Source organism: Priapulus caudatus, unplaced genomic scaffold, assembly GCF_000485595.1.
Source record: "Priapulus caudatus unplaced genomic scaffold, Priapulus_caudatus-5.0.1 Scaffold77, whole genome shotgun sequence".
In the NCBI taxonomy this organism is placed as follows: domain Eukaryota; kingdom Metazoa; phylum Priapulida; class Priapulimorpha; order Priapulimorphida; family Priapulidae; genus Priapulus; species Priapulus caudatus.
The window spans coordinates 199553-223015 of NW_014577138.1; the positions used below are offsets into that span (position 1 = coordinate 199553).

At 42.7% G+C, this 23463-nt stretch overlaps 1 protein-coding gene across 2 annotated transcripts in view; it reads right to left on the reverse strand.

The window, feature by feature from the left end:
• Positions 1 to 2324: 2324 nt before the first annotated feature.
• LOC106821564 (LETM1 domain-containing protein 1-like) overlaps positions 2325 to 23463 on the reverse strand; it is a 31309-nt gene continuing 10170 nt past the window's right edge. The window contains exons 3-9 of one of the 2 annotated variants that reach the window (XM_014826433.1): positions 22222 to 22334; positions 17637 to 17719; positions 17159 to 17345; positions 16462 to 16563; positions 15990 to 16133; positions 4559 to 4655; positions 2325 to 4368 (exon numbers count right to left, since the gene is read on the reverse strand). In XM_014826433.1, coding sequence (XP_014681919.1) covers positions 4289 to 4368; positions 4559 to 4655; positions 15990 to 16133; positions 16462 to 16563; positions 17159 to 17345; positions 17637 to 17719; positions 22222 to 22334 — 806 coding nt within the window. In that variant the 3' untranslated portion in view covers positions 2325 to 4288. The remainder of the gene's footprint in view (positions 4369 to 4558; positions 4656 to 15989; positions 16134 to 16461; positions 16564 to 17158; positions 17346 to 17636; positions 17720 to 22221; positions 22335 to 23463) is intronic. The other variant, XM_014826434.1, reaches the window with a different exon arrangement.

A 23463-nucleotide genomic window follows, 5' to 3' on the forward strand; every position in this document is an offset into this window, starting at 1 on the left:
ATCACTAAAGACACCGATCAGAGGCATCAGTGGACTGTTAATGTAGTTACGGGTGATCATGACATTGTTAACTTTAAGATTGATACAGCAGCTGAAGTAAACACGCTGTCAATGAAAACCTATGAGTCTCTAAGACACAAGCCAGTCATTAAACAGAGCACCACAGGTATTTTTGGGCTAGGTAAGCAGAGGGTGACACCACTTGGGGTAACAGTGTTAAAGTGTAAGCACAAGGGCAAAATACACCAGATACAGTGTGAAGTCATAGATGGTGAAATACCGAATCTGTTGTCACTGCAAGACAGTGTCAATATGAATCTAGTGAAGAGAGTACATGCAACAAAACAGGCTAAACAAGCTGTTGAGCTACCTGAATCGATCAAGAGTTGTCCACAGAGTGCTGTAGATGTCATTCATGAGTTTATTGATGTGTTTCAGGGTATAGGAAAAGTGCCGGGTGAGGTTGAGTTAAAGCTGAGTTCAGATGCAACCCCTGTTGCACAACCCCCTCGCCCTGTCCCCATAGCCCTGCGAGCAGCTGTTCAAGCGAAACTGCAGCAACTCGTTGACGATGAGATTATTGAGAGAGTCCCAGTAGGTACACCATCACCATGGTGTAGTGCTCTACATGTAGTCCCCAAGAAGGATGGGACAGTAAGACTAACGATTGACCCCAGAGACTTAAACCTAGCGCTACAGAGGGAGTTCCACCCAACCAATACAGTAGACGAAGTCGCACAGAGATGTGGTAAAGCCAGATACTTTACAGTGTTAGATGCGAATCAAGGATATTTCCAGCTACAGCTAGACGAACGCTCCAAGGACTACACAGTCTTCAACACACCCTTCGGTAGATTTCGGTACAGAAGATTGCCAATGGGAATCACATCCGCACCAGAATTGTTTCAAAGGATCTTCGGAGACATCTTCGAAGGTATAGAAGGCTTAGAGAAAATTGTGGATGATTTCCTAGTAAGCGGAGACACAATAGACGAACATAACAAGACACTTAGAGAGACACTAGAAAGAGCAAGAGAGAACAATGTGACATTTTCGCTGACGAAACTACAGCTATGTCGACATGAAGTGAAATACTCCGGACACAAGTTCACGGAAAATGGAACAAAGATCGATGAAGAGAAGATTACAGCGATAGTGGGAATGCCAAAACCCAAGTCAGTACCAGATATAGAGAGACTAATTGAGATGGTGACATACGTAGGAAAGTATCTAAAAAACTTGTCCTCAGCCACAGAGCCATTGAGAGACCTGATCAAGGAATCCAAGGACATAGACTTCGAATGGCATTTTGACAAGATCCATGAAGACGCGTTCAGTCAGATCAAGCTGTTAACCAGTGCACCAGTACTCCGATACTACAGCCGGGAAGAGCCAGTAACGATTTCAGGAGACGCCAGTCAATCCGGAATAGGATGTGTCCTGTTGCAAGATCAGCGACCAGTGGCATATGGGTCCAAGGCATTGACAACCGCTGAATACGCGTATGCACAGATTGAGAAGGAATTGTTGGCAATTGTGTTTGCATTCAAGAAATTCCACACATACGTGTACGGACGGACAGATGTCACTGTCGAGACAGACCATTTGCCCCTGATCAGAATCTTCCAGAAGCCATTACATCAAGTTCCACTCCGTTTACAGAAGATGAGGATGAGACTACAAGGATAAGATATTGGCCCAATATTGTTTTGCCAATATTGGTCCAATATCAGCTTGATGGGTGTGTATCTAGATACAACCTTGTGGCAATAATGATGCTAGGAAAATATACCCTGTGCCAATAATGATGTTCGGAAAATATACCCTGTGCAAATAATGATGTTCGGAAAATATACCCTGTGCCAATAATGATGTTCGGAAAATATACCCTGTCCAGCGGCACGTCCCCATGCAGTACCTTTAACAATGGGAGTGCCCCCCCCCGGATGCGCGCTAGCGCTTACACAGAGCAAGTATATGCAATGCCGAGTACAAGGCCGTATTCAACGGGTGGTCCATTAGGTCAGGAACCTCATTTTCTGACTGCATGATTTCCATTGTATGTGGCCATGAATAGTCTCAGTTTAAACAGAAAGCAATTATACATAGAAAATGTTCAGTCATTCGACAGCCATCAGATTACCACCAGCCTTCACAAAAAATCTGTGGGGACCCCCAAACCCTCTCAACTCTGCATTCACATGACCCAGTCCTTTCAGAATTCCTGCATCTGCCCCCTGTACAACCCACTACACACTCACTGCAGTGCACCACTTCTACTGCTGTGCCATGTTTGTAGTGAAATTACCTCATGAAAGACTGAATTTCATAGTAGATATTATTTTCACAAATATTTGAAAGTTGGTTTTCACAACAGTATTTCCTCATACAGGCACAAAAAAGGAATAAATACATATATATGTATACTTTCACTTCTACTATCAATTGAACTATAACCTCTTGCTTCACATGGAGAGCTCACAGCTGGCCCCTTATTATCCAAATGTGTAAATGCTGTCAACCTTCTTAAAATTACATCCCCTATTTGCATCGAAAAGGAGTTGCACTCACAGAATTATGTTATGGTGTGAAACATACATATTACATTCGGGTATTTGATGTACTACGATAATTTACTTAAAGATGAGCAGAATTTTTGTGAGTCTTTACATGAGTACATTCCTTGATTGTACTAACAAGGTCCTTGTTGTAATTATGCACACCAAGACTAGGCATACTACCATTCACAGCAACCGATTGCAAAACACTATTTCGGAAATAGTTATCGATTTCATCATTGAGAATGGACCCTAGGTTTTCTTCATTATCTGAACATAGCTTACACAATACACATATATGTGGAAATTCTAAATCAACACGTACGGGAGTAATTGAGCCGAGTAAATTCACATCACCGGTTTTGTCATATGTACTTGACCGTTGTACATACCGTCCCACATGTGGATTAAGATAACTCGTGCTGTCAAGCATAACAGCTCATAAAACCTTAAGATTGTTCAATTTTCCTCGCCTGTACATGTATGGCAGACACAGAAAATTGCACACAAAAACGGATACTATAGACTATTCTTTACCTTTACCTAGTAAGTGTCATGTATTGCGTCCACGAGATGGCGTGACTAGTCTAAAATAAACGAGTTGAGTGACCGCCAAAATGCCGTGCATGTTTTGTTTGTGAACCTACACAGAAACACTTGAATAGATACACAGAAACACTTGAACAGAGGCCAAGACATAACACAGAGGCCAAGACATAACAGTAAGTACAACTATTGGGATGAATGTTGCAGCATCTTGCATTTGCTGCTCTTTGGCAAGGCTGCGATGTCTGCAACGACTGTCGACACTGTGTACTGTCATTATTAGAGGTCGGGGCGCCTATATATTATAAACTTTACGCATTTTACAAGGTTTGATGTATTATTTATATGGGTTCAACAGTAATTTGTTCCAAACTACTTACATTAGTTGTGTGGGAAGGCACCTTAAATGCAATACTAATCATTCTACTCAGCACACCAGAAAAGAAGACCAAGGCTATGCTACATATGCATTCTCTTCATATGGTAGTATCATTCATACAATAAAGTTGGTTAAGTAATGACCGATTTTATAAATAGTGAAAATCTGATCATCTAAAACCAAACCTGATTTACAATATACAATTACTATCAAACGCCTAGATACCCCCATTAAAATTTTATAATGTACACCTAGGGCCCGTTTTTAGAAATAACATTAGTCTTGACATTAATCCTTTCTCATAGACCGTCGAGAGAAACACGGTAAAGTTAAGAGCTTCTCATACCTAGTGTGTAGCGGTCCACTCTACCAGAAAAGGTTATGGTTAGACTAATGCCAAGACTAATTTTGTCTCTGATAACAGGCCCCTATTAGCTACTTGGGCACTGGGTCCCATGAAAGTTCTATATCAGGGGAAGCGTAAGAGCTGCCACCTTGTGGTGGACTTTGCAAGGCTACAGGCTCAGATATATTAACTGATAACCTAAATTAATGTACACAGCTTTGACATTGAATTTGATGCACGTCGTGGCTGGGCAACCTATTGACACCCAATGGAACATGTGCATCATCTCTGAGCAATCTCACAACTCCTATTCTCCGTGCTTGCGACGCTACAATTCTTTGTATTTAGTTCCTGAACAGGCAAGTGGTGTAACCCACACTATCAATGCTGGCACATGCATGAATGTCTGATCAATCTGCCATCTATTGTGAAACATTGCTACCATAATGAGCTCCTACGTCATCTGTATAGCACCTTATTCGTTGGCTCATTTAAGCCCAGGAATATCGGACAGTGCAGCAGCAACGATATGCAATCCTCTGTAATGAGAAAATAATATCACGCTAAGTACTAACGAACTCATGAGTGCTTGTCTTAATTACTGAGGCCCACGCGTTTTTAAAACAATCACACACAGAAAACTGAAATCCTACATTTTACAACATTAAAATGCAACCTACATGCCTCTGATTTAATATGTACTCACAGAAAGCATCAACATAGACCTACCATCAACATGCTCTGCCACCTCCACCCACTGTTTCAGCCACGCTATCCGTTGTTCAGTGTGAAGACTCTTTGGATTTAACCCACGTATGAAACATGCCTGTACATAACAAAAAAGTGTAATTATAAGAGCCACTGTATGGGATGGGAAATCTGTAGGTGCGGCTATTCAGAATTCAGGGATGAGATTGGAGAATTTAATTTTCAGCTGAACTTGAAATTAGCAAACAGAGGAGGGATAGACGCGGGTTCATCCAGCCCTAGAGGCTGTCAAGGTAGACGAAACACATACTAATCAACTATCTACGTATAGTCATGAGCGTACTAAGCGGTGCATCTTAAGAAACTTGATAGAGAACTGCTCACACTTCTAGCGGGTACAAGCACCCCGTTGGCGTATGAGCCAGGGGACCCACCGCAAAAGGGTGTGCAAATACAACACGGGGTCGACTGAAATAGATGAGCATGGTACCCTTTCACACAGATCCTGAATACTAAGCTACAAATGGTAAGACGATCATTTCAACAGGTACGTGTGACCCAGAAGTAACATCGAAAAACACATAATACACGACGAGAAATTTTCCTCGCATGGTGATTAAAGGAGCACTCACCTGCAAAGCAGTTGCCACCCCCAAAAGGGGCCCAAATAACTCTTCAGACTGTCCTAGAAGTGAGACAGTGAGCAGACCAACATATGTCAGCCCGGTCATCGCTCGGCCATCACTGTGAGACGAGAACGGACCGTCCACCGAAAGCTGAGAGACGATCGATGGGCCAAATATTCAGGTTCCCACTTCCCGCAAAAGAGACAAACACAGGCTACGCTCAGAAATTCTTGCCTGGTTGTAACAAGGGGTGCAGACACCTCAAATATTGTACCCCTGGGCCACTGCCTTCGTAGCAACTCTAAATGCTAGAGCAAGAGTGTGATGTACAGAGTACACTCCTCTGAAACTCAAGGTTTAAGTGAGACAAAGCCATCCTCTGGGAACACAAACATTGCGCAATGACAGAAAGCACTCTACTCACATCAAACTGTCTAGGTTATTCAACAGTCCACCGCTATCCTCGAGATCACCAACGTCATCGCATATCTTGACATCATTATACGTACAAAATACCCCATATCACGCCAGCGTCAACCGCCCAAATCCCACCATGGAATCGGCCAAAAAATCACATGGGTCATCATCAACGAAACACTATGACACTGCCATTTTTCCACATGCATATCCCGCCGACAGACGGCCCGCAGCCGAGCCGGCCCCGGCAGACGCAGCCCAAAACAATAGACCCCTTGGCCCATCTAGGGCTAGTCCTAGATGTATAGGTACGACTTGTAATACTAGTTTACATTGACAAAGCACTTCTCATGGAACAAAATGGCAATGGACCAGAAATATTCCCAATGCATTGGCCCTCCCAGAACCGCCGCAAATCGTACATCTATGGCTACCTCAGGCCGCAGTTGAATCAGTCTCACAATCAACAACAACAATCGCAGGAACGCACGTGTTCCTCAGATAAGTTTTCAGATATTGTCAATCAGCTTTGTTTGAAAATCTCAAGCGATTTAACGTAAATTTAATTAGATGCAAAAAGAGCAAAGTGTGTTCCAAAATATAACAGACGCGCCTTGTGTGTAGAATGTAATGAATATAGCTAGAGACGGCCCATCATGCGATCGGCCATACCCCGATCATCAAAGCGGCGAGTCGCATCGCTAGGCCAGTATGGCCTGATATCACGGACTTGTACACGCCCGGGTGTACACCATGAGGCCTTGCACTATATACGCTAAAATCCATGATATCTAATGTGAAAATAGGATAAGCCCTTACGCGTTCATTGTATCTTATAGGTTATCTGTCTTATGTGTGCAAGACATGTTGCAGATGGTGCATAGAGTCTGGATCTTTTTGGCAGGAGGACTTGTCCTTGTAGGTAGGCTATATACATAAGTAAATTGTCGGTAAGTTGTGTGCAGCCGGCCCAATTAGTTGTACTCGCGAGAACTCAGAGAATCCCTGCAGCCTGAGAGGAAAACTAAGATATTTCAGATCGACCCACGTCCTGGGAAAAATGTTATCGCCAACAACAGACGCTCCGAGCGAAAAACGCAAAATTAAAAGAAATTAAAAAAAGTTAAAAATTAATAACTAAACTGACAAAATGTAGCGTACTCCAATACTTTACTATTTCGTCAATAGATGGAGCAATACGTGCGAGACTTGTTGTTGGTGTGCTCACAGTCACAGCCGTGAACTGACCAGTCAATCATCGTGAGGCAGCTGTGAGACCTCGATCGTAACGGAAGCGTACAGGCTGATCACGTATTGGTCTACGGCTGACTTAATTATATAGTACTGAAGCAAATGTACTGAGAAAGCTACTCCTGAACTCAGTACTGAAGCGATACACTCTACTCAACTTAGTTGCTCAATCTCACTAGCTCATTCATTAAGCGGCAAGCAACCGCAGGTTTCAGCAGCATTAAATATTGCAGTACAGTAACTAACATTAGCTTCGTGTTGCCCTGTTCGATCTGTTCCTGGGAGTCCTGTTCGCTCTCAGTGAAGGTAGGCAGAGGTTCAAAGGTAATAGAGATGGATGTCCAGGGTGGTGATTGGATAGATGGTGTTAGTTGATAGAAGGAACTGGACATGCTCTCTATCGCTTGAGCCGGCTAAAAGGTTCCACTGTAACATTTATACATGGCCTGCATTCCGCGTAATGCATGGCGAAAAGGCTGCAAGGCCTAAGGACAAACATTCAAGAGCGATTGTCTCGACCTCGTCTGGTCCCGTGGCTTCTCCCACGGCCAGCTGTATGTGGCTGCCTCTTGCACGCGGCAGCGCACTGCATCTCAGCATCCTCGCAGCGAAACCATCATCACCGCGCCAACCGTCGTCTACCCTGAGGCCCTGCACCACTAGATACCAAAACTGCGAACCGAAATGTATAAATATATATGTATAGCACTCTTTCATTTTCACTTACCCTGGCAACACTGGGTATTCAGCTAGTAGCATTAATAAAATACAATACTGTTATAAATTTGGAACACCGCTTCTTGAGCTCCTTGCCGTTCAAAATGCTCAGTATCCCAATTCAGCATACTATATGACAGGTATCCACACCTGCACTCGAACTTCTGAACTACCAGGCTATTTGTGTGTGGCTCCCCTACTACCTTTCTAGCGGAGGTCTACTACAAAGTTTCGGGTCGATGTATTTCAGGATGTAAAAGCATAGTCAGCAAATGGTTTTGAGACCAACTGGTTGCAAAAATGAAGATGAAAAATTCAGACATCTAGCCTTGAAATGGTGAGTCCCACTTTACACTTGTCAAGTCAAAACGCATGCAATGGCGAACAGCGTGACCCGTACTGTGGATGAGCTGCATGATACTTTACTTGTGATCAGTAGGAGTATCACATTTAATTATTATAGCAATTGATGGAATCAAGGTGGTTGGAACAATGGCTTGAACCTTTACGATTGTTTCAGGAAACTATGGGCTGGTAGCGAGTATCCAGACGCTTACAAAGATGCAGCCCAGTAGATCGTGCATGCATATAATGCAGAAACCAGTGTATGGAAACGGCGTGAAAGAGTTTCGACTATTGCGAAGCTTGGGCGAGTCTGTAAGAAAGCAGCAGAGTTAAGACTACAGTTTAAGACAAGATACATACATGAAGATTTGCATATAGAGATCAACTTAACAAACAGGCCATGGCACGTTGCTGTTTATCATTCACACACGCATGCCTATAAGAGCAATTTCACAGCTGGAAAACGACGCAACATATCTGAGGCAACCGATGAACCCCAGTGAAAGCCGGATACAAAGAGAAGGAGTTAATCTGTCATCAAGAACCGATGCAGCGGTTGCTTGGATCCTGTATCTCTGTGGGAAAGTGAGAATATACTGTAAAAACAGAAACAAGAGACACTTTCCAGATTCGTTACGATAAGAAGGTTCGATAAAAATTCATTGCGGGAGCCCCCTCACATGTAACCCAAGAGAGGATCAAAGGTTTAGTCGTATTGAATGCTAAGGTCGCGAAGAGGCACAGTAGTCACAAGTCCTGTTGTCGTAATTTTCAAGGAGATTGAGGAGCCACCCAAAGATGCAGGCAACCCCATGCTGACGACAGGGCAGTACTAATGGCAACCTTCGAAACTTTTTGCCACATTTATTACGACAGAAGTGATTGAAACAATGGTCAGGCAAATACTGGTTCAATGCATTTATTTAACATGTATAACAAAAGCAGAATTATATGGAAATGGTGGAACGGCAGGAGGACATCGCTGAGTTACAACCCCAAGGCATTGGTTGCGAAAATTCAGGACAGATTTGAAGAAAGAATATCTACAGCTCTTTGTGACGGCAGCCGTAAAGGGGAATTTCCTTGTCCACCGAGTTCGGCTTTATCTTGAGATGTTGCAAGAGCTACGCCCTGCAGAATGAAAAAGAGAACGCCGAACACGCATCTACGAAGGCTGCCCTTTAACTTAAGGAAAGAAATCCAGGAATGCCTAAATGGGAAACACCAACTCCTACCTCTGTTGAAACATTGAAAACTTGCTCACCAGACCTTCCTGATGACCTGCTGTTATTTTTTAGGACCCTTCTCTGTGGTCTACGCAAGCCAAATGCTAACAACGATAAGTCCCGCCCCTAGAGAGGAAAGTCATCGGGAGTATGACATCAGAACGTGTGCGGTGTGTCAATTGCATACCGGATAGGAGCAGTACGTCCATGGAAACAAATGGTACTAGTCTGGAATAGGAACGCTGACAGGATCAAAACTGATTCTGCATCTTAACCGCATGGGATACAGCCTAAGTTATGACGAGGTGAAAGCATTAGAAACAGAGTTTGCCTTCACAACTGAGGGAAACTGAAACGGGATGCACCAGATGGTATCAAGTTGACCCCAGATCTCGGAACAGGACTTGCTTGGGATAACTATGACGTAACATGGAAACACTAGATGGAAAAGATACCTTGCATGCACTGTTGGATTTGTTTACCAAAATACGACTGGCGAAAATGAAAAATGATCTTCAGGTACTTGCTACTCGCAGTGGAAGAAAACAGGCGACAGTTCAATGGACGAGTGCAGGAAATTTCCCCAATGCACCATCAGCTACGTAAAAGCAACGTTTGATGTTTCCAGCACCAGGCGACCAGAAGGAAACCTTTGCAGCCGTCACTCAGCGTATAGTTGACTTCTATTGGTTACTGATATCACAAGAAATGACACAACCGCTTTTTGTGGGATTCTTTTCACAGTTTGTCCAGGATGAATGCCAAAGCAGAAGATTTGCTATATGGGATCCCATTCCAGCGTCCCCGACCAGAAACGATGTCGTCAAGGAAACTATGAAGAGGAGCATGAAGGTCGCTTTGTGAAACAATCAGGACTATGCAGTCGTTACTTATGATCTTGCAGTTGCCCTCAAAGCCTACTCCATTCAGTCTCTTGAAGCGCCAATGTTTGATCGTCTGCTGATAATGTTGGGGAATTTCCATCTGGAGTTGGGCATTTTATGGAGCCCGTGGGAACGTACATCAACGAATGTGGGGCTGAACACCCTTCTTACTGAATGTGATGTACTAGCAGAAGGCTCACTCAATGGCTTCATAAAAGGGAAATACTACAATCGATGCTCAAGAGTCCATGACATTCTAGCCCTAGTGATGGAGAGAAAACTTTATGACAGCTTCTGGAGAACGCTTCCACAGGATAGGCAAGATGCGCTGACCGCATGGTTGAAAGATGTCCAGAGAGAATGCAGTGAAGTAGAACCATTCTTGGAAACCAGCCCAATTTTCAAAGACCACATGGAACAGTATGAGCAGTTTTTCTCTAATGCTATGCAGGGTTCGATGGGTCCAACAGCACAATACTGGTGTGGATACATCTATTTCATCAACCGGGTACACAGAGACCTCATGCGAGCTGTGAGAACTAATGATGTAGAGAGTTACATCACCATTCTTCCGACAGTCATCGATGTCTTCTTCGCGACTAAACTCGCCCTAGCATATGCTCTGAGGGGAGTACGTTTCCTCACCACACTTCAAGCTGTGCACACCGAAGATTCGCCTTGTACTGGCGAACAAGGAGCTTTCTAATTCGACGTACATCCAAGTCCTATCAAGAAACAGCAAATAACTAAACGCTAGAGCAAACCGGAACAGATGATGCGGCCCATCTCCCAATGAAGGGAATGTTGTGAGTTCCATAACTCTCGCCAATGCCATACCGGCGATCGGTGCATGTAACGTCAACGCAGAGAGCGGAATGTCCGTTAACAGAGTGTGCCGACGAACTGACGGACTCTTACCAGATGAGGCCAGCAGAGGACACAGCTCGCTGCAAGTTCGAAGATAAAAAAGACAACGCCACAATCCACAGGCTCTACTCAACAGAGGCGTGGGGCAGGTGTCGGAATATATCATGCGACCTCCATTCTCTGAACCCCGCCATCACATCGGGTCAAGTCTGTGTGAATATTGGCCACAGAAAAGCCAGCCTGCTCATCGACCACAAGTAGTACCTCACAGATTCCGTTACAAACTGGTCGATGAAACTGCAAAAAAGTTCAGGAAGAATGCGCCAAGGACAGCTTCCAGAATAGTGAAAGCCCATTACGACTGGAACCAGAAAAGTGAAAAACTTTGCCAGTGAAAACACGAAGTGCAACAATGCCGCCAAGTTCCAAAGCGATCCAGCAGTCAACAGTCACGGGCACGTTGTCCGTATGCTTGTCGTTAATTCTCACGAAAACAACTTCGATCTAAACATGTCGTCACTACCCGATCACAGATTGTTCCTCTCCAATGCCAACAACGCTGATGGTTCCGGTTGAAGACGGATAAGGCAAACTCTTGAACATAGCTTGAGTCATTGCAAGATGCATATAACATCTTGCCTCCATTGATGGCAACTTTGATTATGGTGGACTCACTGCTCACTCATAATCTGTCAGCCATGCAGACCATATCATCATATCGGAAATCTCGCAAGAGGAACTGTTTGCGGCCATGCAGCGGGGCACCATTGGCAAAGGAAGGAATCACACATCTTGTTTCGACAGATTTCTGCATGATTCGCTACAATGCGAGAGTAAAAGAAGATTACCGTGGGCTGAAAGACCAACCATTTGTCATAGGTGGTGATGCAAAGGCCGAAACAGAGTTTGCGCAAAAGCATTGCAGAATGCGCATGTTAAGAATCAACTCACCGCAAATCTTCACATGATCGAATGGCAGAAGGGGCGCCATTAATGGACAATCCTTGATCCGGGAAGCACATCTAATTGTATCACATGGGGGCAAATGCCTCGCATTGAGTACGATGAAGTTAGTGAGAAGTATGATGTTTGACCACCCAAACTGTTGCACAGGAGTCATTGAGAAGCAGCACACGCTTCTAGCATTTTCATGCTACTACTGCCACTGGAAACCCTACTCATCGACCTCGAGACACTGATGTGATTGTAATAGATCTTGGGCATGGCTCGCCGGACATGGTGGCTGGCATACGCATTGAGATGATCATCATGGATTGTGCGTTCTTTGGCAACAGATAGAATATACATTGAATGTAACAGCATGCAGGGCTTTAGAGACGAACAACAACAGTCTAGCAGCCGGGCTTTGCCAGGCCTACATGCTTTCAGCGCGTGACTTTACAGCGCGCATTCTAACAGAAAAGGGGAATCAGCCGTACGATGCTACAGAAGATGACAATGACGGAATTTTATTCCAGTTCTTCACGCAAGCATTCTCGAGAGGGGAACTAAAGAGCAAAGATCCGCAGAAGTGTCTCGCTGTGCTCCCTATATGGAATGAGCAAGATGAATGATGTAAACGAGGCACAGCGTTCACAAGCTTTCGCTGCACTGGCAAAATATTAAGGTGAGGAGAAATGAATTGAAAAAAAAACGTGAATTGCCCATCAAGAGAGAAAACTCATAAGTGGAGAAGCACCTTTACACAACGACGCGTAATAATCAATTGTACCGGTAACTCCTGCATTCAATTCCTCTTGTCGGTTCAGGAAAAACCCAATGGCAAAAGTCAAGAAAGTGATCGTGCCTGCTACCCCCATTGGAAAGACCATGTAAATAAAGCTACAGCACGTTGCGCAATTATGTGAGCATCATCTTGCGTAGAGCAAGACTCCCACAACCAGACCATATTATCTGGACCCTCTTTCCAGTATGGATATGGTAAGAATGAAAAACGGGCCATTATGTACGCAGATGGTTTTACTCGCCTGGCTGCAAACGAGACAATCTTTTCTGCAATGATCCGAGGAGGAACCGATAGAGATACAGGAAAATGAGGACATTGATGACATTCCAACGGATGATTCTGGCAGCACGACTTTGACCCAGATGGAGTACGATTTCGGATATGACGAAGCGAGCCTGAAGTTTGCTTTAGCCACTACAAGTTTGGCATTTAACCCATAGACGACCTATATTCTTCGCATTATCGAATGATGTGTTTTGTAAAAACGGCTCAAGCTACTTTGTGCATGGTGCTTCACATCGAGAATACACATCATCTAGTCTTGTCTCAGCGAATAGATGAAGTAGTATAAATTACTTTAAAATTCTCTATCACAAAGTTGAATTTAAGGATATACTATATATTAGGTTGAAAGCCATAAAACGATTGATACCCTAGATCTCCTGTGAAGAAATGTCATTGTTGACGCCTTCTGATTTGAATCCAATATTTAGCAGTCTGAGAAATCGCATCACGAGCCAACCATCGATTTCTTAAGGATTACTACACAGTACTACTTCTACTGATTCGTTTTCCTGCAATCATTGTATTTTTCTTCATCAGATTTATTTTTTTATATCATGTTCCTTAAATTCTCTTAGGATTCCAATTATGACTGTGTTGATATTCGTGTTGAACGTTTAGGATATTTTTGTTGTACGTATGTGGATTTGGCAAAACTTGCGCCATTCTTAGCTACAAAGTGAACTGACGCTCAGTAAACTTAAATCTAAGTTTAATTTTATGATAACACTGTAGCGAGAAAGACCTAACACACTATTGAGGACGAACCAACTTCTACATGATCGCACATGTTTGTATAACTATAGTATTAATTGCATTATATAGTACTTTGTTATAAGGCTGCACTATTCTATGGTAGCGAGCACACGCGAGTCCTGTACTAGTTACTTACACTGCGCACCCTGGAGTATTCTGTATGTATTTGCGTGGTTTGTAAGGAGATAGAACAAGTGCTAATCTGCGTCCTAGCGAACGAAAGAACTAACAAAATGAGATACAAATTCCTTCTTCTTCCTTCCCCTCCAGCACCAATATCCACTGTACTCTTTGACCTTTCTCACCTTGTACATGTATGGGCGCCCGTCTTTCGTTTATTATTTCCTTGGGTCTGGCATGACGTCGTGCTGTCTCTTGCAGGTGTCAGGCACGCAAAGTGTACGCTAGCAACAGATAATGTACCTATCGCACTAGAATATGAAATTTCTGATTCATTATGACCAGCAGATATATGTCTGTACCTATCTAGCAAGCTTTGAGCACGTAACCCTTGAGCTTCAAGGAGTGTAACCTCTATACATCATGTTACTACTAGCATGAGAAATTCTAAACCATGCAAATGTCATGTGTGAAAAGACTAAATGGGCAAGGGGTCTATTTTGGGGGTCTGGCAGGACCAACACATTGGAAACATTTCTGTCATCTGCCCATTTTGTATTCCCCCAGAGAGTGCTTTGTCATTAAACCTAGGTTCAAGTGGTACACCCCCCCCATCCCACACCAACCTATTAAACATTAGGCCGCCTAGATGTAACCAACAGTGCACAAGGGTACACATATTTAGGGTGTCTTGCACCCTTGTACAACAAGGCAAAGAAGTTTCTAGGCGTAGCGCTGTTTTGTGGCTCTATGGAATGAACCTGATCATCGTTGCATCACCTTCACTTGTACCAAATCGTAGCCTAAATATTTGGGCCTTTGGGAGGGTCTGGCGGGCCATTTTAACCAACAGCTGAAAATTTCTGTCGATCGTTTTTGATGTATCATTCTAGCAGTTACCATCACCATGTTCTTATTGGCAATTGCGTAGACCATCTCATCTATTTCAGACCGAAGGGCCCGCCAGTTTACACCCTCTTTTTGGGGGGTCGCCGTGGCTCTACGCAACGGGGGGTACCACCCAGAAAAGCAGTTATCTATCAAAGTCTTATGCTAGGTGAATCATCCCTCCGTAATACTCGCAATCACGTAGATATATGGTGACCTGAGTAGGTCTCGTCTACCCTGAAACGCCTCTAGGCTGCCGGTACTAGAGGCAAATGCAGAGACCGGTGAGGTCATCGGCATGCTAGGGGGCCGGGGGCAATGCTCCAGCCAGAATTTTGTAAAGAATGGCGCAATTGGAGCATTCTAAGCTAATTCTGAAGAATAATATAGGGAACTCTTGAATCACTTTTTCAAGTTGTCAAATGGAAAAACGCACTATGAACTAGAAATCAGGAGGGCTGAAAATAGGGCAAAGTTTTTTATATTAAATTCTAGGAATAAGAATATTCTGTTCACGACGTCGCTGTTGCATGTTTTTACTCAGACATAAAGCTGCCTGCTGGCGCGCGATTGCTGTGAATGAAAAAAAAGACAACAATGAGAATAGAACAATCAGTGCATAGTCATGCAACCACAAGCATGCCACCGCAGCAACTCTGTAACCGGCCCGCAAGGCCAGGCATGTGCGTTACGTGATCACGCATACCTCAAATGTCTGCGCCCCTCTACATGCAGCACTGTGAACGAGATTTTCTTTTCGCTGATACACAAACAGATACATCTGTAATACTCACTGCTCAGTCTCTACTCATACTCTACAGTTACAGTTCAGGTGCTGGTTGAGGGTACATAATTTTAAATTTTTATGCGATTGATTTACCCACCACACCCCCACCCAATTTTCTTCAACGAATTTAGACGTTTCACAAAATCGACCCCAGGGACTGTCAAATCCGCGGATTTCCGCAGATCCGCGGAAAAATCTCATCCCTGAGAATTGTACACTTCTGTTTACAGACAGCATCACAGTGGCACACATGCATCATCTGTGAGCAATCTTGCAACTCCTATTCTTTGTGTTTGCGACACTACAATTATTTGTATTTAGTTCCTGAACGGACAAGTAAGCCATCGTAAGTACCACAGTATAAGCTTCATGCAGTACATACAATGAGGGATAAGCTCAAATAATACTTATTTCACTGTATCACTATCAAAATTACTAGCGGCTTAATCTAGGCCTCACTGTTAGCAAAGAAATGAGCAGAACTTGGCCAGCTAATATCCTACCAGTATTATTTGTGGCAAGTTTTATGTAAGTCATACCGCTATGATTTCATGTGCATTCTCGTCAGCAAATCCGTCTCTAGTTATTGCGAGGTCTGTGGCCCGCAGCAACATGCCATACTTGTGCATCCGTGCACGTGGTTGAAAATACGGCCACCTCTCGTGAATTTTGCAGAGGTTAATCTATGTGAAAAAAATATAAGTAAATTACTTCCCCTGTTCTGATAACAAATTTAATAGTTAGCAAAGTATAGGACTAATAAAGCATTTGCTACTCCATAGTGACAACTCACACCTTGTAGCTTTAATTCATAATCATATAAATTATTATGTATGTGTTAAATATTTCAGATTCGTCATACACTCATAGCAACTATCTTTAATTAATGAAATATACCTAAATTATAGCTGCAAATAAGCTGAAATTAAAAAAACAGATTCAGATCGATGATACTATGTTTAACATGCTTTTTGGAACGTGAAAACACAAAATAAACATTTGGAGATGTACCATTTGTTTATATCCCACTTTATGGATGCCGAAGGGTCGTTCAACAAACAATTGTCTAGTTAGTAGAAGCTGCTCTGTCGATGGGTGCCTGTTACTGTGAAGCTAAGAAAAGCATAACTACAATTTCTTATCATAATACAAATAACTTCCTGATACATATATATATTCAAAATTATTGCTCATTTGCAAATTATAAATTATCACATTCATTAGAAATTTCTCATATGCACACAAAATCAGACTGCAGGTATAAATCAATATAGGTGGAACAACCACATTCGCTACTTCATAAACAGGGTAAGGGAAATTGTTTTTAACCATGTTTTATATATAATACTAATGCTGCTTAAATTGTTATAAGAGTAAGTAACCTCACCATATGTGAGCAAGTGAGATCATAGGGCCCATTTTCAGAAAAATCATAAATGGTCAAGACTACATGAAGCCTTGAAATTACATAGTTTTGTATGACACTTCATCTTTTAAAAACGTTGTGCCATTTTAGACCGATGATGTCATAACTACCTATGATGATTCTGAAAATCGACCATTGGTTCCTCTGCCATTTTATAGTTTATATATCGAATAAATTTTTTCATATTACAGCCTGCAAAGATTTCAGCAGCTATTCAAAAACTAAAAAAATACCTCTAGTAGCATCAATGAATCTATCGCACTCAGGTAGCACCACATATACCTCATGCAGGACATCTTCCATGTAAATGCGCAGCTTGTCATCTGTGATTTTACGTGTCTTTCTTTCTAACTTAGCCATGATGATGTTGTAGTTCTGCACACGTTCAGTAAGGTCCTCAAGCCAGAACTGCATCTTCTGGTCAGGTGTCCAGAACTGATGAGAGAGCAGTGACTTTGGATACTTGTACCTGGGTAACAACATCACAGTATTTCTCACCCATTTACACTCTCCCAGCAAGCAAATACTACATTTTGAAATGGAATTTGTATTCAAATATTATAGAAAATCTTACCATAAATATGGCTATATACATGTAGTTTAACAACATATAATTGCTATGCAGTGTCACGTGGAATACAATTATCAATTTATATTTCAAATATATCTGATGTAGTGATCTTTTACAAACAATTTGACAGTAACTGAATCAGTCATCAACTCAAATTCTTTAACTCTGAGACAATGTGAGCAGACTTACGCAACAATGAAGAATACATTTCCCACAAATGGTATGGCTTGCAGGCAGTACAACGGCAAGCAGTGTAGAAGATCATGGGGCAACTAGATAAAGAAAGTTGTGCTTCGATAAAATATACTTTTGTAGCATATGGTTTACAAATGTTGTTTTCAGCATCTATAGAGGGTTTCGCAAATTTTCAAATTACCCACAACGCATCGCCGCCGGCCATGACTTGTTCCAGAAACCAGTTCAGGCATGGTACAAGTACATTGAGCAACGCACCTCTGCTCATTTTATTCGCCTATTAAGCAAATCCATCACAACGCCGCTCTCCTGCGGTGTTGTCAACTGCAGCAATCAGTATCAGAGAGAGCCACACAGCTTTTTTAGGCTGCCTAGCGTGACCACAACACAAGGTAAAGTGACGAGAGACCAGGCGGACCACAGACGCTTGCAGCATTTTCAATAAAAAAAGCAATGCTGAATAAACACGAAATGTATTTACTACCAATGTCTTAATGTTTCTCTACTCTCTTTCGCCTAGTATTGCCGATAATTACCGTAAATGCCGGTCAAATGCTCCTCTGCAACACACAGGTACACCGCACGCACGGCGCACGCCGCTACACATTTACACGTATATATATATATTGCCGGCATCCAGTATCCTAGTAGCTGTTTGAGTGGGGGTGGAGATTTCTCTTGCACGTGCAGCATACTGTACATAAAATAGCACCGAGGCAACATGTGAACAGAATTCACCAAGCCCGGCTTTACAATTACAGTGTGCTGACATGATGCCTGTCCCATATTCTCTCATCGTGACCCATGCACAGATAGAGAGATGGTATAAACAAAGACTGGGAGTGCATAACACGTGCTCTGATAACGTAGATGGGACTCTCACTGTTCACATGATAGATGTAGACTGATACACCACTAACCCAACCGCAGAACAGTCGATCGTAGGCATCCAGACTTTTGTGGTTCTGAAAGTCCTTGAGAGTATAAAATGGTCTTGGCTAGAATGTTAGGTAGTCAATTCACGAGATCCAAATAAGTACGTGATAGGCACAAGTTGTGGTCCTCGCTCCATTCTCGTACGGGTGTCGATTCTCAATGCACGCAATTTTCTCGAGATAGCGTGCTTTGGCTACGTTGTCTAGTGAATCAAAGTACTTGTCCAGACTACGTACACTTCAGACAGTTGGCAAATGTGCATACACCAGATGTTATAAAACGCTGCGTTTGATAACTATAAGCAGTAAAATCGGTGAAATTTCTGAACACTTGCGATGTAAACAAACTCAAGTCCATGAACATAATTATGTGTTGCGTGCAATTTCGCGACGCTAATAAACCTGCATGCAAAGCCCTGCAAAACCGGACCTGTATAATCTCATTGAACTCTAGCGGAGCACCCCAACCCACGCTGATAAACATGCCTGCAACACCCTGTAAAACCGGGTCTGCACAATCATATTGAACTCTAGCACCCCATCACGCTCTGGTAAACCTGTCTGCAAAACCGGGATCCACTTACTGCTAATATAGATTACTATAATAACACTATCGTATGTACAATCTATCGATGTAAAATCGCTAGATTGCGCATATCGGTAACACGTGTTCGCAATTCTGACTACCAGTATGGCCGGCGGCACGGGATTGTAGGTAATATTGCTATTTTTAGTGCAAGTCCGCGACTTGCACTAAAAATAGCAATATTACCCACAATCCTGAGCCGTCGGCCATACCGGTTCCAAAAAGAGCGAACATGTGTTGCGTGTATAATCTGCCGATCTGCACAATCAACCGATTTTACATTGGCTATAGTGTTATTATTGCAATAGATATTAGCAGTAAGTGGATGCCGATTTTGCAGACAGGTTTATCAGCTGGTTTTGGTGTGCTAGAGTTCGAGATGATTGTGCAGACCCGGTTAATGGGCGCCGGTTTTACAGGGTGTTGCAGGCAGGTTATCAGTGTGAGTTGTGTTAATTGGTAGAGTTCGATGAGATTGCGCAGGCCCGGTTTTGCAAGCAGCTAGGTTGATCATTGTGGGTTTTAGGTGCTAGAGTTCAATGAGGCTGTCACACAGTCGGCAGATTCGTAGATTGAGCAGATCGGAAGATTGCACGCAACACATATGTTCATAGACTTGAGTTTGTTTACATCGTAAGAGTTCAGAAATTTCACTGATTTTACTGCATCTACTCTAGCTATCAAACGCAGCTTTTTATAATAGCTAGTGTATGCACGTTTGTCGGCTGTCTGTAGTGTACGTAGTATGGATAAGTACTTTGATTCACTAGACAACGTAGCCAAAGCACGCTATCTCGAGAAAATTGCGTGCATTGGGAATCGAGACTCGTACCAAATAGACAATGTCGAATGGAGTGAGGACCACAATGTGTTCCCATCACACACCTATTTGAATCTCGTGCACTACTTAACATTCCAGCCGAATCCATTTTATACTCTCAAGGACTTTCAGAACCACAAAAGCCTGGATGCCTACAATCGACTGGTCTGAGGTTGGGTGAGAGGTGTATCCGTCTACAATGTACATCTATGATGTGAACAATGAGTGCCCCATCTACGTTATCCGAGCACATGTTATGCACTCCCAGTCTCTGAATATACCGTCTCTCTATCCGTGGGTTATAATGAGAGAAAATGGAACAGTCATGTCAGCACACTGTAATTGTAAAGCCGGGCTTGGTGAATCTTCTTCACACGTTGCCTCGGTGCTATTCTACGTAGAGTATGCTGCACGTGCAAGAGAAACCACTACACCCACTCAAACAGCTGCCTACTGAATGCCAACGATATATGTATATAAGTGTAAATTAATGTGTAGCGGCGTGCGCCGTGCGTGCGGTGTACCTGTGTGTTGCAGAGAAGCATTTGACCGGCATTTACAGGTAATTATCGGCAATACTAGGCGAAAGAGAGGAGAGAAACATTAAGACATTGGTAGTAAATACATTTCGTGTTTATTCAGCATTGCTTTTTTATTGAAAATGCTCCAAGCGTCTGTGGTCCGCCTGGTCTCTCGTCACTTTACCTTGTGTTGTGATCACGCTAGGCAGCCTAAAAAAGCTGTGTGGCTCTCTCTGATACCGATTGCTGCAGTTGACAACACCGCAGGAGAGCGGCGTTGTGATGGATTTGCTTAATAGGCGAATAAAATGAGCAGAGGTGCATTGCTCAATGTACTTGTACCATGCCTGAACTGGTTTCTGGAACCGCCATGGCCGGCAGCATTGCATTGTGGGTAATTTAAAAATTTGTGGAGCCCTCTATGTGATAGCTTCTGAGAACTAGTTTCAACGTAGGAGTGTTCTGAGACTTGTCTATTTAGTAATAGACGCCTAGACAGGCAGGCGTATTCATGTTTGCACAGAGTCTTGTAAAATGACCATTTCGCGTAGTTATTGGTACATTGTGAACCATCAGAGGATGCAGGGTTAGGTAGACGTGGGGGCAATGTGTGGGGAATACTGGGCTGATATATATATACGTTGTTCTGATTGTGAAGGGGGAGTCGTGTTTGGAGTCCGGGTCAGTGACGGTTGACCATTTTGCGTTGTTATGTTTGGTAAAAATAAGATTGGTTTTGCTGAACACAAATCCGTGTAAATCTCTGTTTTTATATCTAAATTCTAAATTATATTATCCATACACTCTGGTGTAACAAAAAGTGTACGTTACTTTACATTGGGAATGGGGAAATACATCTCTATTCACATACACGCATGCAGGACACACCTAGACAGAAATGACACGCCTGTGCATAAACTCACAATCACATGTGCACACACCCAATGCTACTTATTTTAACACAAAAGCTATAGCTCTGTGCAAATGTGTAAGTAAATTATAATTAAACACATTATCAAATCTACTCCTATGCAAGGCTGGGAGATTTTAGATAATATCTGTTTTAGAATTTGAAATTAACATAAAGTTATGTAAGATGACATGCAATTGCAATCATTAAAGATGCCTTCCCACGCACATTTTTGTTACAACCCACTGTAAAAACGTCAGTAAATAACTCACTACACTGTAACTGAATGTTAGAGCTCTTTGAAAATAAAACTGTAAAAATATGTATCAAACCTATATTCCCTCAGGCTCAACGAAAAAACAACTCGAAAAACATGTTTCGCCGCGGTTCTGTATCATAGCGGCAAGAGTCGACGCAGGTCACGTAACCAGCACAGCTACATATATATCATATAACACATGTGTTATATGATATCTATGAGCATATGCAGCCTTCATGACCTTCAGCGCTTGGCAACACCGCATGGCAACAAGAGACGTGTCACAACATCGCCGCAGAGCAGCAAAAGTAAAGGCTGTTTGAAACATTCGACCCGACACTTTCACTTTGGAGTCTAAATGCTTAAAATGAATGAACGTATTCCTGAGCATTTTTACCTATCACACATATATAGACAAGTGCAAACCTGCAATGTAAAAATAATTCATTTTTGCCTGATTTTATGTTTTCCGCTTGCAATTTCGAGGGAAGACACCTTTAATAATCAGTACTGTGGACTGGTTCAGAGCAATTAGTGTAAATCTATACCTGTCTGTATACTTCGAGTTCTCTCCGAGTCAATGTGCCCAAAGGTTTACCCTTTCGAATCTGTGTGTAGATTCGAAAGTAATCCCTAGCATCCAGAAATAGGTCTCTCAGACCTGTAACACAAATTTAATACTGAAAACTTTAAAAGGGAATTATGAAGAGCCAAGACTCTGAACTCAGTTTGTATGGTCCAGGATTAATTGACTTTAAATCACTGATACAGTAGATTGACCACTCTATGATTGTTGTCATTTATAGCTAGGACATCAACCATGTTATATATATACCCGTCTGACATGGTAATTTCTTACAGCTTGGGGCTCGTAGTTAATTATTTTGATAATGCTCCAGAAAATTTCTAGGGGAGAGGGGGCAAAAAATTTGTATCAATAATCAGGAATAATAGTCAAATCCTATTTTGAAGTTTAAAAAGTCGATCTCCACCTGTAGGATAGAACTAAACTAAAAGGATGGTTTTTATGAGGTTTTGTTTTAGGATATGGCTTTGTTTCTTAAATGTATTCTAGCCGTATTTATATTTATAGGATTATATTGATCCAGTGGAAGTGATGCAAGTGTAACTGAAATGATATGGAAGATAGCCAAATATGGAGCACTGGCCGCGCATAGAAGAGAAGTGCGCGCGGGAGAGAGAAAAGAAAAGATAACATGGTGGATCCATGCGCCATAATGAAAGCCAGCGCACAGATCCAAAGAAAAGCCTATAATCACCTGTAAATGCCGGTGAAATGGTCATCTGCAACACACAACTCACAAGTACACCGCACGCACGCCCTGTGCTGTGTGCAGAAACACCAAGAAAGTCTCTTGGTGTGCGGCTCTTGAGTGTTGATCGACAATATCAATATGGCGTCTATAAGCCACTTCGTAGTTACGCACTGGAGCCCTATGACGTCATCAGGTCATAGGTCATTTGTACATAGCTGAGAAGTTGGATCGCGCGTTCGCTCGCTCGGAACGAGTACGTGCACTGACGTAAACATAGACTGGTACGCGATCGACAGTTCGCTGCATGTATATCGAGCTTGTGACAAGGGCATCGGGACAGTACGTGCACTGACGTAAACATAGACTGGTACGCTGCAGTTCGCTGCATGTCTATCGAGCTTGTGACAAGGGCTTGGAAACATTCTAGGCCTATTTTCACATTTGACATGGATTCTTCCGCTCACTCAAGATAGATTAAATAGTTCTATTTGTATTTTCATTTTCACAATAAGT